Source organism: Lepidochelys kempii, chromosome 9 (genome assembly GCF_965140265.1).
Source record: "Lepidochelys kempii isolate rLepKem1 chromosome 9, rLepKem1.hap2, whole genome shotgun sequence".
In the NCBI taxonomy this organism is placed as follows: domain Eukaryota; kingdom Metazoa; phylum Chordata; order Testudines; family Cheloniidae; genus Lepidochelys; species Lepidochelys kempii.
Window position 1 is genome coordinate 79618245 of NC_133264.1, and position 16230 is coordinate 79634474.

Below are 16230 nucleotides of genomic sequence, written 5' to 3' on the forward strand. Positions count from 1 at the left end.
TCCCTAGGCAGCTACATCTGTGTCCTGGCATGTACAGTATTGCCTCACTCAAGCCAACAAGCAAGTCAGCAACCAGGGAAGACAGGCATTTGGCTACCTAAGCTGTAGGTGGGGCATGATGTGGTAGCTATGCACAGAGGAAGGGTTACCTACCCTTCAAGATCGGCCTGGAGTCTCCAGGAATTAAAGACTAAAGACTGTCATGTGATGAAATCTCCAGGAATACATCCAACCAAAACTGGCAACCACAGAGGCTATCAGGTAGATCACGTCCCATTCAAAATCTAGATGGAGGAAAAAGTTGTGCCCACCTTATAACATTTAGCTCACTGGTTTGAGTACTTACCTTGGACATGGGAGACCCAGGATCATTCCCCACCACAGCAAGAGTTAGGGGGAGGATTTGATCAGGGGTCTGTCCCCCACCTCTCAGGGGAGGTGCTCTAACCACTAGGCTAAAGCCTATAAGGAGGGCAGCACCCTTGTCACTACCTCCTCCTACTGTTTTGCATGGAGTGAGGTAGCTGCCCCAGAAAAGGCACCTAAGCTGCCTGACTCCAGGTCCTGGGTTCTTCGATGTGAATGGCTAAGCCGAGAGAGGCTTAGCAGGCAGCCCGCTCCTTGGCATTGCCCTTTGCCTCGGTGAGGCGGCTCGCCAGGTAGTTTAGATCCGCTGGCTTTGAGGATTGCATTCCTAGGGGCCTGTCGCTCCCCATTCGCTGAAAAGGGAGCCCAGGCGCCTAACTCGGGCTTCGTGTGTCGCTCTCGTGTGCTGAAGCGGTAGCCGCCAAGCTGCTCAGCTGCACCCCCACCTCCATCCCTGGGTGGCTCCCACCCACGGGACGGGAAAGCGGCGTCTCCCCTTAGGACATGGCGGCGGCAGCAGCCGCAGAAGCTTTCAGGAAAAACATCCCGTGGAAGCCTGACCCTTGGCACTAGTGCAGCAGCCGCAGGCTGGGCCCTGGGCCCGTGGGGGGGCGGCTACCCCCAAAGTGGGGGCCCGCTGCGGGAGGCTCAGGCGCTGAGCGCCCCCACTTTGACCCTGTCGCCACCTAAACCTGCCCCCTCCCCGTCAAGAGCGGCCCCGCCCGCCCGCCCCGGAGGATTGGCCCGGGGCCATTTGCCAACCAAACTGCGCAACGTCGGCGTTAGATTGTTTGGCCCCTTCAGGGCATTCCATTGACGTCATCGAGGCCCTGAAGGCCCCGCCCCTCGGCTCGTTCCTCTCCGAGCCACAACAACCGCCACGCTCGGAGTGGTGGCGCGCAGAAGGGGGCGGGGCCAGACCCGGCAAGGCCCAGCCAATGAAGAGGCTCGCGAAGGGAGGCCCCGCCCCTCACGTAGCGTCGTTGGCTTCCGGGTAGGCCTTTGCGCGCGGCTGGCCGTTGCGTGGTCCGTCGTCTCCCATCTGTGCGCGAGGATGAAGGAAGCGGTGGCCGGCGGTCCCGGCGCCACCCCCGTGCCCGGCTTCCTGGCGAAGCTCTGGGCCCTGGTGGAGGACCCGGGCAGCAATGATGTGATCGCCTGGGGCCGGGTAAGCGCCCCCACCCCCCTCCCGTGGGGCAAGGCGCATGCTCGGCAGCGCTACTCGTCTCAGCATCCGGGGGGGGGGCGAGAGAGCAGCTGGGCGTGCCCGGGGAGGGGGAGGTGCGGGGAGGCAGGGGCCAGGAGGAGGTCGGGCCCAGTATGTACGACGTGGTTCATTAGCAGTGTAGCAGCACACGGGGGCAGCGTTTGCAGGGGTTCGAGCTAGTGCACGAGTAGTCCTTGGGTGTGCACGTGCACCATACAGCTTGTGCTCACTGGTTGAGAAGGGGTGGGTGTGTAAAACAGGGCGGTCAGTAGGTGGACTGTGGGCCAAAACTGGGCCACCAGACTTCTTTTTTTTTTTTTTTTTTAACTGGACCCTGAAATTGTATTCTTTACTCTGGAGTCTGGACCTTGATAAAAAATAATTGACTACCCCATGTATAAAGAGTGTCTGGGTATATGTCGCATGCACACACAGTTGTAGGTAAATAGATATGCCAAGAACACAGTCTCCGGTGGTGGGTCTTGGGTTTCAGATCCCTGAAAGGGGCACAGTAGTCTGGAAAGGTTGAGCACCACTGTCATATACTGTGTGAGTGCCTTTGTGTTGTTAGGATTAGCATAGTGCAACTAAGGGTATGTTTCAGAGTAGCAGCCGTGTTAGTCTGTAGTCACAAAAAGAAAAGGAGTACTTGTGGCACCTTAGAGACTAACCAACTTATTTGAGCATAAGCTTTTGTGAGCTACAGCTCACTGCATCGGATGCATACTGTGGAAACTGCAAAAGACATTATATACACAGAGACCATGAAACAATACCTCCTCCCACCCCGCTCTCCTGCTGGTAATAGTTTATCTAAAGTGATCATCAAGTTGGGCCATTTCCAGCACAAATCCAGGTTTTCTCACCCTCCGCCCCCTCACACACAAACTCACTCTCCTGCTGGTAATAGCCCATCCAAAGTGACCACTCTCTTTAAAATGTGTATGATAATCAAGGTGGGCCATTTCCAGCACAAATCCAGGTTTTCTCACCCCCCCCCCCCCCCATACACACACAAACTCACTCTCCTCTAAGGTGCCACAAGTACTCCTTTTCTTTTTGTGGCACCGTAGAGACTAACCGATTTATTTGAGCATAAGCTTTCGTGAGCTACAGCTCACTTCATCGGATGCATAAAGTGGAAAATGCATTGAGGATGTTTTTATACACACAGACCATGAAAAAATGGGTGTTTATCACTTCAAAAGGTTCTCTCTTCCCCCCACCACGCTCTCCTGCTGGTAATAGCTTATCTAAAGTGATCACTCTCCTTACAGGTTTCAGAGTAACAGCCGTGTTAGTCTGTATTCACAAAAAGAAAAGGAGTACTTGTGGCACCTTAGAGACTAACCAATTTATTTGAGCATGAGCTTTCGTGAGCTACAGCTCACTTCATCGGATGCATGCCGTGGAAACTGCAGCAGACTTTATTTATACACAGAGAATATGAAAAAATACCTATTACCAGCAGGAGAGTGAGTTTGTGTGTGTATGGGGGTGGGGGGGATGTGAGAAAACCTGGATTTGTGCTGGAAATGGCCCACCTTAATTATACACATTGTAGGGAGAATGGTCACTTTGGATGAGCAGCAGGATAGTGAGTTTGTGTGTGTGGTTTTTGGGAGGGGGGTGAGAGAACCTGGATTTGTGCAGGAAATGGCCCAACTTGATTATCATGCACATTGTGTAAAGAGTTGTCACTTTGGATGGGCTATCACCAGCAGGAGAGTGAATTTGTGTGGGGGGGTGGAGGGTGAGAAAACCTGGATTTGTGCTGGAAATGGCCCACCTGATGATCACTTTAGATAAGCTATTACCAGCAGGACAGTGGGGTGGGAGGAGGTATTTTTTCATATTCAGTGGGGGGAGAGAGGTATGTCTACACTGGAAACTTCAAAGCACTGCCGTGAGAATGATCCCGTGGCAGCACTTTGAAGTGCGAGTGTGTTCACGCGTGAGCGCTAGGAGAGAGCTCTCCCAGTGCTCCTGGTAATCCATCTCCACGAGGGGATTGGCTCTGAGGGCTGGGAGCCCACTAGCACTTTAAAGCGTTCAGACTTGCTGCACTCGGGGGTGATTTTTCTCACCCTTGAGCCTGCAAGTTAGAGCGCTATAAAGTGTAAGTATAGACATACCCTAAATGTGTTGATCAGCCAGATGCAGAATTACAAACAATTTAATTAAAAGCAATTCTCACCTTGCAATTAGTGCTTTAGAACATCAAATTCGAAAGGTTCTAATTTAACTTTGTTGCTATTTACTTCTGACGCCTAATCTTGAACAGCGAATGTGCACTAATGGGTATGCTCCAAATAAATTTGTTAGTCTCTAAGGTGCCACAAGTACTCCTTTTCTTTTAGCAGGAGGATAGTGAAAGACCAGCCCAGCAAGTCCAAACTTGGAAATAGAATGAATGTAAAACTAGTTCAGCTACCATAAAATGGCTGTTTTTATCACTGGGTTACGCTCTTTGTACTTTCAGTATCTCTTTGAGATAATCTGTGTATTTATATGTGATGACAATTGTGAGCAAAGCAATGGAGTGCAGAGGAACCTCCTCAGAAGAAGGAAGTCGGAAAGAAGGCCTGACTTTGCGGCAAGTGGGAGAGCCATCTCGTGACTGAATTCCAACACGCACAAGCGATGCTTATATTTTGTTGGAGGAGCTGAGACTTTCTTTTAGAAAGACTGTGCCATATTATCACAGCTTATTCGGGAGGCATGCTTTTAAATGGTTCAGGCTCAACATTTAATTGGAAAGGGTTTACAGCACCTCACTGTCAATAGAAATGCTGCTGTGGATATCTTTTGGCTTTAAACTTTTCCTTGTAGTACTGGAACTCAAAGGGATCCTATCAACTTTAAAAATCTGTCTGAATTTATTTTACTTGCTCCTTAAAGAAGCCATTTCAGGTAGTTACCAGCCTAGAAGGCATTTGCATCTAAGCAGTTTGGAAATGTATTGTTCTTTAATTTGTACCCTTACTTTGCTTCTAGGATGGCCAGAGCTTTTGCATTCTGAATGAGCAGAGGTTTGCTAAAGAGCTACTTCCCAAATACTTCAAACACAACAATATTTGCAGCTTCATACGTCAGCTCAATATGTGTAAGTAATGGCTGTTCTTGTGTGTCAAATGCTGCTAAGTTTGCTACCAGGTAATATGGAATATCTTTAAACAAAGGAATGGGGTTGAGTGCTCTGACCTTTTTACCCCTGAAGCTGTGGGGCCTAATCTAGAGCCCTGTGTGGGACTAGTGCAGAGGCCTGCGGGAGGACCAGGATCCTGTGGGTCATGCAAGACCGACTGCCATAATGGTTGGAGTGGTATTCAAAATAGTCCCATACAAGGCTTTAGTCTAGTCTTGAGCTTGGCTCACAACAGAAGAGGTGTATGGTGGTGGAGTTCATCCCAGACTTGGCTTGTATGCCTCACAAACTGCTGCTCACTTGGGTGCTATAGTTGGTCTCTGCTCAAGAGGATCCAGAGCTAAAATAACAGAGAATGTTGTTTGGGATGATGTATATTGTCAGAGCTGTGCAGGGGATGCTTGCATTCTATATTTGGCTCCAGCTAGTGCTATTAATACTGCATTTTCGTGAGTACTAAACTTATAAATATTTAAAAGGAAGAAAGGCTATATGTACACACATGCATTTGTCTTTTGGAAGACAAAATGTTCTAGTCTGTGCGGCATGGTTATGTTGAAACAGGATTAGTCACATTGATACATCAGCTGGATTAAGTTCCTCATTCATAAGCAGCTTTTTTTTAACGCCCTCCTTGAAAGTATGGTGCATTGTTCTTCTTATAACACCATAAATGTATGCCCTATACAGTTCCTCAGCCAAGGCTGAATGAGGTTCTGCTCCAAAGACACAATACAGTGCTATGCTGCAGAACAAACAGGTTGTTGTCTGGTAGCTGGAATACTTCATGGGACAACTGGAGATGGAAACGATATAGAAAAACTACCCTTAGTGAAACTTCCAGTGTTTATCACTTTAAAATTTTCAGTAAGACTATGTTGTGTAACCCCAGGAAAAAGAGTAGGGTACCATGGGGAAGTCCCAGACTTATCAGAAGAGCTGGATGAAATTTATTTTTGACAACAAATGCAAATTTGAGTCAATAGAAACATTTCCACAAGTTCATGTTGAATTCACTATTCTGTTTCGATTGGGAAAGAACAAAATCCAAAAATCAAGATGTTGTGTCTCCACGCTTTCAGAATGTTTTGATTTCTCTCAGTTCAAAACAACTTTTCATTTAGAATTTTGCTTCAATTTCATTAAAGGTTTGCACACACACACACACACCCCCAACCCTCCGCCCCCTCCAATGAAACATGTTGTTTGACCCAGGAACAAACTGTTTTGGTTTGTGGGTTTTTTGGGGGAGAGGGTTGCTTGTGTTTCTTCCTCCCCACTCCAATTGGGCCAATGAGCCAAAAAATCAGTTACTCACATAGCTCTGCTTACCTGTGACCCTTCCCTGGGGTATAATTCTTTAGGAACTATGTCCGTGAACTGGAGGAGTCAGCTACTGAATGTTCCTGATCACTGCAAACAAAAGCACTCTTTACTTTGGAGAGCCTCCCTTGTCACGAATGAAAGGAAGGTATTTCATTATTTCAGACCCCTTTTTGAAGGGAAAGGATTAAAAGACTTGCAGAAGAAACAGATTTGCAGTGGCTTGACGGAATGATACTGGGATTTAGTCATTTCACAACATTCCCTTGGATTATGTTGGGAAGTGACGAAGGAACTCTGCCCTTGGCTGAGTAGATTTGTACAGACTTGTCCACATCTCTGATGGTTAGATTCTATATTGGATGTAGGAGATGAGGGGATCTGTTAATCTCTTGGCATTTAGGGTGAAGTGGATGACCTCTGAGCATCCAAGGATTAAATAAACAGTTACTAGTTATCTTGTGGCAAGACTGGATTTAAACATGTAAAAGCTCCCCTGTCCCACAAAGAAACACAGATGTATGGGGCTTGATATTCCTGCTGGGCCCAGCCAGGCGTTGAGTGCAGTTTTCAGACTTGTTACCCAGAGAGCTGTATCCTGGTAACCAGACGATGTTGTTGTTTACGTTGGAAACTTAGGTTGGGAGTAGCAAGAACCCATATTACCCCTCAAGAGTGTGCTCTGCATCCTCATCATAGTATTTATGGCACTGATGGAAGTAGAACACAATGCCACCATGCTATTTTTAGAGCAGACATGCTGCTTTCCTGCTGAGTGATGTGGGGAGAGCGGCACATGTGTGTGTTCATACATAAACTGAGCCTAACTCTCCCCTGGGCTGTTCTCCTCTCCCTTCCCTACATTATTTTGCTAATCGAGGGTAATACGTGAAGATGCAGTTTCTGATGCATTCAGTTGCCATGTGAGGGTAAGAGCGAGAGATGAACAATGGGTAAAATCATGGCTCCATTTAAGTCCATGGTAAAACTCCCATATACTTCAGTTGGGCCAGGTATTTACCCAAGGTATCCTAACAGGTCATGTCTCTCTCTAACTTCCATGATTCCTTGGAAATCACTGTTCAGCTCTTTCCTCCCAGTCCTATACCATGCCTGCTTTCCAAACAACATCCACTTTCATTCCCTGGGAATGGAATCTGTTAGCCCATGTCGTTACACTCCATAGTACTGCAGGTGCATTCTCTGGCTGTGAAGTTCAGCATCGGTCAAGTGGCTGAGGGCTGGGGAAAGGTTATTTGGTCTCTTTCAGGTCCTGCTTTTGTTAACTTTATTCTTACATGCTACAGCTATTATCATCTTACTTGGATTTGGTTTTTATTGTTTAACTGCATGTTTTGAATTTCCTTTTGGCTGCTGAGAGAAATTAGTGCTCTAATCTTTCCTCAACAGATGGGTTCAGGAAAGTGATTGCCTTGGAGAATGGTATGATTACAGCAGAGAAGAATGCAGCCATTGAATTCCAGCACCCTTTCTTTAAACAAGGGAAAGCAAACCTACTGGAAAACATCAAACGAAAGGTATAGTGCACTGAGCGTATTCATTCTTTTATCAAAGGTAGTTTATGTGGAATAAGCTGTTGGGTCTTAGTCTACTTCCTAGCCAACAAATTCTGCATGACCAAAAAAAGCACGGTCTCACTTGTGCACAGATTTTTTTTTTCTGCTACCCTGTTCAACAGATAATCTGAGGATTGGGTATTGCCATATAGACTGAATTCCACATGCGGCCCCTTCAGGTTATCCTGGTGTAATGTAGAGGACGCTTGCCCCATTTATGTTGTACCTCTCCTGAGGAAAAACAGATGACCTTAGTCTGCAGGGCCATCAACCTAGTGCACTTTTTTCCACATACTAAACTCGCACACTGAGTCTGTCTTTCAGAGTAACAGCCGTGTTAGTCTGTATTCGCAAAAAGAAAAGGAGTACTTGTGGCACCTTAGAGACTAACCAATTTATTTGAGCATGAGCTTTCGTGAGCTACAGCTCACTTCATCAGATGCATGCCGTGGAAACTGCAGCAGACTTTATATATACACAGAGAATATGAAAAAATACCTCCTCCCACCCCACTGTCCTGCTGGTAATAGCTTATCTAAAGTGATCATCAGGTGGGCCATTTCCAGCACAAATCCAGGTTTTTTTTCATATTCTCTGTGTATCTCCTCCCTTCACATCTGGCATCTCCTCCCTTCACACACACCCCCGCCCTCCCTATTTCCTACAATTGTTAGCTTTTTTGGGCAAAACCTATTTTCTGGTTCCACAGAGCGAGTATGTTGGAATAGTTGGCTCACGTCGTCTCCTAAGACCGTTACCGTTACTCTAACCTGGAGACACAAGGTTCTCTGGGAACTGGTGCTGTGGTTAGAATGAAGCAGGCAGGATCAAAATGCATTTTGATCAGGATACCAAGTATGCATGTTAATCTCTAGTATATTACTGATTATTAGCATCTGCAGCCACATTAGCATAGAATCATAGAGATGGGAAAGAATTAAGTCTCTAGTCCACACCTGGTAATTCTGGATTATCTAGTTGCTACTCTAAATACAACTATCTAGATCCCAGTAAACTTCTACCTTGCTGCCTTGTTATTGTGATATGGGCTGGTTTCAGAGTCTATAATGTGCAATAAGAAGGGTTTTTTTTGTAGCTTTCTGATTACAGCAGGTTTGTACTCTAGCAGTATTGGCAAATTTTCATCTCAGTAATATAGAGAGTCCTTGAGGGGAGAAGACTGAATCTGTGCTAAACTTTCAGCATGATGCATGGTGTTAAATACCCACCCTACCATGATAGCCACACTCCTTTTGGCTTCCTGATTCTGTATGCATTTAAGGCTAAAAGGATCTAAAGATTGTGGAATATTGTTTCTTTAGGGAACAAGCGTGAATGATCAGTAGTAGGTTGTGTCTGCACTGGTGTGATCTCTCATGCACCGAAGCATGAGTTTATAGTTCAGTTTTACCTAATCCATCGGGGCAGTCCAGACACTGTTCTTCTGCAGAATCAATCAAATTGTACTGTTCCTTATAAAAATGAAATACATGAAGTATAGACCTTAATAAAGCACCTGCAACCCAATTCCATTTTAGGTGTCTGCAGTGAGAGCAGAGGATCTCCGAGTCTGTTCGGAAGATTTACAGAAAGTGCTTTCTGAAGTCCAGGAAATGAGAGAGCAACAGAACAACATGGATGTCAGACTGGCTAGTATGAGGAGGTAGATGATGTCTATATTTCAGATGAATATATATTTTGGACATTGATTGTATCTAATTAATGGACCCAAACTTTAGTTTCCTAGCTTAGGAGTTTCATATTAATCAAAAGCATATAGCTTAATTATTGTCCTATACTTTCCTTTGAATAATCCATGTTCCAGTTTTCTGTGTTTCATTTACCTACATGGCTCAGCAACTCCAGTATGCAGAGCCTGGGACTGTGAATCTGTTAACACTCATGCAATTTCAGTTTGATTACTAGTCTCAGAATCCATGCCAATGTTTGTGTTCTAGTTGACGATTGCAGCAGGAAATGACTTAGTCTTCCTAAATACAAAACAGGGTCAGTTGTGGTTGTGTGAGAGGAGGTCAGGTGTAAGTTGAATTTGCATGTCCTAGTCTCTCTGTTCCTGCAGATCCATTCCTATGGACACTGGGTTATCCCGTTCTGACCTCTGACAAGCAAGCAGCACCAACCAAAGTTGGTAAGTATTTTCATCCCCTGCTAAACATTCTTTTGTGTTTCTTTGAAGTAGTCATTCAGATTGCTCTGAGATGGTCCTTGCTACGCTGAGCCTCTCCTTCTCTGAGCATCACACAGTGATGACCAGTTAGAAGAAAGCTATGAGCATAGGTACCTCAGGAGGCTTTGGATGGACACCTCAGACCAAAATGAGTGGCTGAGCAGCAGAGGATGTGAAAATCCCCAGTACCAATTGGTTGGTCCAGCCTGATGGAGGATGGAGCGAGTTTAACCCAGAGTCTGGATTGGTGGGTCTGAGTCACTGATTCCCAGTTACACAGGGAAGGAATGTTGTCTTCAGTCCCTCAGGCTAGTATAAACTGTGGAAACTGTGCAACTAGAGCATAGGAAGTAAACTCTGTTCATCCCTCCCACCTGATTTATTCTGTGTTGTAGGGAAAATAAAGCCCTGTGGAAAGAAGTGGCTGTTCTAAGGCAGAAGCACAGCCAACAACAGAAGCTGTTGTCTAAGGTACCATTGCAGCCTCTTCAGTGCTACGATCCTTATTCCTGCCTGTCGGTGACATTCCATGGCATTCTTTCATTATGTAGAATGACAGATGATGCTGTTATACGAGCATTGTTGTTGTAGCTGTGTTGGTTCCAGGGTATTCGAGAAACAAGGTAGGTGAGGTAATATCTTTTATTGGACCACCTTCTGTTGGCAAGAGACAAGCTTTTGAGCTTACACAGAGCTCTTCTTCAGCTCTTCTCTCACCAACAGAAGGTGGTCCAATAAAAGATATTAACTCACCCCCCTGCGCGCACACACCCCCACCCCCCGTCTTAACTCTGCAAGAGACAGGCCATATTAACCCACCCTAGGAAAAGCAATCACAGTTACTATACATCCAGCGGGAAGTGGGGCAGAGAATTTCAAGAGGAGTGTTCAGGGAAAGTTTCAGGGAAAATGATTGAGCATGTGGGAAAATTAGGAGGCTGAATGAAGGTGGATTGTTTAGGTCCTAAACCAGGGATTTGAAGTATATGTGGTGCATAGAGGTGCACTGGGCCTGTCCCATACAGGACCTGGGAGAAAACCTTGCTGTTCACAGTAGAAATGGGGAGAATAGAGGCTTTGTCTACACCAGAAAGGGTTTGCTGGTATAGTTCTACCAGCGCACCCTCAGCTTTATGCCAGCAAAAGGACAGCATCTACCTTAAGACTTTTGCTGGCATAGCTGTGTCGATTAGAGATGTGATGTGTGTGGTTTTTTGTTTTTGTTCTTTCCTACACTCCTAACTGGAATAGATAGCTATGCCATCAAAGCTTTTAAATGTACATCAGGCCAGAGTGTGGGATTTGGGAACTGCAGGGACCCTTGGTGGAGAATAGAAAATCATGAAATTGTGAACGAGTACAACTAAATTTATGAAAAAGGAACAGGAGTACTTGTGGCACCTTAGAAACTAACAAATTTATTTGAGCATAAGCTTTTGTGGGCTACAAGATCTATGGAGGATCTTGAAGACCAGGAGAGCAAGGCTGCTAAATTCTGGCAGTGAAGATTTTTGACACTGAAAATTTAGGAATTGTCCTGCTGAAAGAACTTCATGGTCTGTCTGGTCTGTATCCTGTCTGTGGTGATTGTTAATACTTCATACTTCAAAGAAATATTTTTTTTAACTGTTAATTCACCTACCTGGGATGATCTAATTTTGGGGGCCCTCTTATTTTTTTTTTTCCTTAATCTAAAGACAGTCACGCCAATTGGTAGTATTTATCTCTAACACATCTACTCTCTGCTGATAATTTTGTAGAGAAGCCTATACATTGATACTGAGTCGATTCTTGGTATCCATCCATTTGATCACATTTTCTTTTCTTTCCTCAGATCCTTCAATTTATACTAAGTTTGATAAGAGGAAACTACATTGTGGGAGTCAAGAGAAAAAGGTAACTAATTTTGACTATTTGATGGCCAAAGAGCTCTTGTAAAGGTCCCTTAAACACTTACTTTTATTATTTTTCCCTCCTTTCCTAGCTCATTCTTTTTTTTTTAAAACCAAGTCATCAAATTTCGTAAATGGAGACTTTTGAAAGATTTTACTTTTTTGGACCATAACACCACCGCTCTCTCTCAGAAAGACGGGTGGCGCATGTCTGTCTATATGCATGTGAGAAAGAAACAGCGGTGGGACGTGTGTCTTCCTAACTGTGCTGCCAGTGCAGGCTTCTTCTGAATTTTGCATGTGCCCTTTTTTTTTTTGGTTACTGTTAAAATTGTAGCTCTGCTAATTGAAATGCGGCTTTGTGATTCTGTGGTTTTTATGTTGTGGGGCTATGAAGAGCTTGTCCTAAGAGTTGCTGTCCAAGTTTTTCTGTCCAGACTCTTTTCAAAGCAAATATGAGCAAATTCCTTCTCATTCTTATTTATTTATTATCATTTGTATTGCAGTGTCAGAACCCTGTTTATGCTGGGCAAAGCATGTGAAAAAATTATGCCTGCCCCCAAGAGTTTTCCCTCTTATTCAATAAAACAAGTGTGTGTGTGAGAGAGAGACAAAACTACAAAGGATGAGGATAACAGTAATGAAAGCAAGCATTTTACACCAACTGTTTGATGGCTTTGAATCTCTTAAATATTAGTCCCTTCCTAGGTGCCCTTAGCAAATGCTGCTGCGATTCTACATAAGCAAGTATGTGAAATCGGGCATTACTATGACTTGTGCTCCTATTCTTAACTATGCATTACAGCTATATATATATATATATATATATATATATATATATATATATATATATTTTTTTTTCTTCTCAGATCTCTAACAGATGCGTCAGGTGCCTCACCTTCTAAATTCAGCCGGCAGTATATTCACCTACCTGTGGAGCATGGCAATGCGGTAAATTTTGAGGGGGCATTTAGGATAATGGATGTGTTTGTCATTGTATGGTCTGTTGAGGATATTATGGTTGCAAGATTGCTCAACTTTGGGTGAAACATTTCTGATTCTGATATAGAAAATGTTAAAGCTATTGCTATGTCCTCAAAACAATGGAAATACAGAGTTTGATGTTAAAAAAAAAAAAAAAGTCTAAATGTGGAACACCAATTGCAACAAGAATTAAAGACTGAGACCTTAATATGCCGGATGATTGATTTTTTTTTTCTTTATATTGTTTCCTGTGGCATGCAGGTGGCTATTTCTGAACATGATCCAAACGGTGAAAATGATACAGGCATCATTATTCAAGATGTCACCAATACTGTGGATGATGCCACTGATGAGCTGCTCTCTCTAGTGCATACAAGCGGAAGTGATGGGTATGAATGAGAATGTGACCGTATTCAGACATTTTTAATACTTGTCATGATAACCTAAGTGGCACTGCTTGAATCTAAAAATGTAACAGCCTAGACAAATCTTTAAATATATTCAGTGCATTACAGGTTGGTTTGTTTTTAAAAGCTGTTAGAAAACATGAAGATCATTTGGACACTAAGCAAAGCACTTAAGTGGGTTCTTCTCTTTAAACATGGAAATGGTCTGATTTGAATCAAAGTAAACACCTTGAGTTGAATTCTGTGGGACTATTTACCTGCTTAAAATTAAGCACATGCTCAGGCTCTTACATGCTGAGGCCCTGGTACGATAATATCTAAAGCAAACCTTAGAGTTGTTACCCAAGTCTGGGCAGTTACCTTGATTCTACATAACAGTTAAATAAGTGGGGTGGAGGAAAACCTCCAGCCTGCAACCTCAGACTCTTGTAGAATATTTGGGAGGAACAATATAAAACAGCCAAATGGGGCCATGATGATCTGAAGGTGGGACTCAGTTACTGTATTGGCTGAAGACTCCAATGTAGTCACCTAACAAATGTTTGTAAATTTGGCAATCTTCGTCTTTAGAAACTATGCCAAAAGTAAAAGGAAGGTCAATGTTTCTTGTGTGTCTCAGCCCAGGGAAAAGAGATCTTTGTTCCTAAAGAAAATCCCTTGTCCCTGCATGCTGAATGAGGAACCATGTAAAGCATGGAGTCTTTGAAACACATGGTTTCTCTTTCTCTCAATCTGCATGTCTTACAAAGTCCTAAGCCACACAGTTGTCGGCAACCAATACCAAATGCAGTCTCCCTTCAAAGCTTTGTAGTTCAAGTCTAGCATGATCTCCCATTTTTAGGGAGGATTTTTTTCAGCTCATGTCTTCAGATACTACTCCAGTTCTTCAAAATAGAATGTTCTGTTATAGTGCATTATCTAAGCTATAATAAGTGATTCTCCACCTCTCCTTTTATAAGGGTATTTTCACTAATTTTACAAGGGCCTGGAATGATGAATTGAGCACTCAAAGGATTTAATCTGTTAGACTTAAATAAAAGGCATTGAGAACTGAGATATTAAAGCTTGTAATGGGAAATCTGACAGCCTCTATGCTGTTGAGGAGGATGAAAATCTCAGGGAAGAAGGCCATCAAGATGGAGTGAACCCTTCTTCCAGGTGATGTCACAGTATCCTTTCACATTGTGGATACCCCCCTGGGCAAGGGAACCCCAGTTATTAGGAAGAGACAGGTAATTGTAGTGGGTGATTTGATTAGTAGAAATATTGATAGTTGGGGAAGGTAGGGGAGAGGTCATGGAGGCTGGATTTAGACTGTCAGGTAAGAGATTGAAGTCCAGGACTCCATGGTAGCATTCTCTGAAATGCTTCCTGTTCCACATGCAGGGCCAGTTAGACAGTAGAACTTTAGGATCTCAATGAGTGGATGAAATGATGGTGTTGGGAGGAGGGATTCAGGTTTATTAGGAATGGGGGAAGTTTTCAGGGAAAGTAGGAGCCTATACAGGATGGATGGGTTCTATCTAAACCAAAACAAAACCAGGTTGCTGGCATGTACAATTAAAAAGGTAGTAGAGAAGTTTTCAAAACAAAGGGCTGGGGAAAGTCAACATGTGCAGAAGAGCACCTGATTCAGATAGAGACTTCCCTTAGGGGAGGATTTATTAAAGGAGATGGTCTTTCCTAATAAAGAGGAGAGGATAGTAGTTGGCAGAGTCAGTCAAATGGCAGAGTTCCATTCTATTACGTTACATAGGGGGGAGGGATAGCTCAGTGGTTTGAGCATTGGCCTGCTAAACCTAGGGTTGTGAGTTCAATCCTTTAGGGGGCCATTTGGGATCTGGGGCAAAAATTGGGGATTGGTCCTGCTTTGAGCAGGGGGTTGGACTAGATGACCTGAGGTCCCTTCCAACCCTGATATTCTGTGATCTATGAAGCAGACAACTGAATATTGACAAATTTTAAAAATGCTTATCTACAAATGCTAGAAATCTAAATACTATGAGCTAGAGTGTCTGTTATGTCAATATTTTCATTTAATAGGCATCACAGAATGATAATAGAATGATAATCAATGGGACATGATTACAGCAGAGTATAAAACATATAGGAATGAACAGAGTAGGTCGTGCTGGTGAGGGAGTTGCAATATATGTGAAAGAGAGCATAGTGTCAAATATAGTTGAATCATTCATGATTTTACTATATTTGACACTAACTGTATCATAACAACAGGAATGTAGCAGTAGGCATATACTACCAGCCACCTGACTAGGAAGTGTGATTGTGAAATGTTCAGGAAGATTAGTGAGGCTGCAAAGTCAGAAAGCACGATGGGGATTTTGATGAGCCCCATATTGACTGAGTACATGTCCCCTCAGGATGGGACGCAGAGATAAAATTTCAAGACCCCATTAATGACTGCTGCTTGGAGCAGCTAGTCCTGGAACCAGCAAGGGGAGAAGCTATTCGACATTGGTGAGGCCTCATCTGGAGTACTGTGTCCAGTTTTGGGCCCCACACTTCAAGAAGGATGTGGATAAATTGGAGAGAGTCCAGCGAAGGGCAACAAAAATGATTAGGGGACTGGAACACATGACTTATGAGGAGAGGCTGAGGGAGCTGGGCTTGTTTAGCCTGCAGAAGAGAAGAATGAGGGGGGATTTGATAGCTGCTTTCAACTACCTGAAAGGGGGTTCCAAAGAGGATGGCTCTAGACTGTTCTCAATGGTAGCAGATGACAGAACGAGGAGTAATGGTCTCAAGTTGCAGTGGGGGAGGTTTAGATTGGATATTAGGAAAAACTTTTTCACTAAGAGGGTGGTGAAACACTGGAATGCGTTACCTAGGGAGGTGGTAGAATCTCCTTCCTTAGAGGTTTTTAAGGTCAGGCTTGACAAAGCCCTGGCTGGGATGATTTAACTGGGAATTGGTCCTGCTTTGAGCAGGGGGTTGGACTAGATGACCTTCTGGGGTCCCTTCCAACCCTGATATTCTATGATTCAATTCTTGATTTAGTCCTAAGTGGAGAACAGAATTTGGTCTAATAGTGTTACACAGATAAAACTAAACAGGATCGTTTCAGGGGACGAGAGAAGATGTCACATTTATTATAATACAATTTGATTTATGACTAAT

At 44.0% G+C, this 16230-nt stretch overlaps 2 protein-coding genes across 2 annotated transcripts in view; one reads left to right on the forward strand and one right to left on the reverse strand.

Moving 5' to 3' along the window:
- HEPH (hephaestin) overlaps positions 1–1065 on the reverse strand; it is a 34016-nt gene extending 32951 nt beyond the window's left edge. Inside the window, exon 1 of the mRNA XM_073361003.1 lies at positions 347–1065. The gene's annotated coding sequence lies outside the window, so the exon portion shown is untranslated. The remainder of the gene's footprint in view (positions 1–346) is intronic.
- A 272-nt stretch (positions 1066–1337) lies between these two features.
- The window catches only part of LOC140917693 (heat shock factor protein 3-like), a 50604-nt gene continuing 35711 nt past the window's right edge, over positions 1338–16230 (forward strand). Inside the window, exons 1-8 of the mRNA XM_073361004.1 lie at positions 1338–1534; positions 4571–4679; positions 7455–7582; positions 9160–9284; positions 10205–10280; positions 11644–11705; positions 12571–12652; positions 12947–13074. Of these exons, the coding sequence (XP_073217105.1) occupies positions 1421–1534; positions 4571–4679; positions 7455–7582; positions 9160–9284; positions 10205–10280; positions 11644–11705; positions 12571–12652; positions 12947–13074 (824 nt within the window). The 5' untranslated portion in view covers positions 1338–1420. The remainder of the gene's footprint in view (positions 1535–4570; positions 4680–7454; positions 7583–9159; positions 9285–10204; positions 10281–11643; positions 11706–12570; positions 12653–12946; positions 13075–16230) is intronic.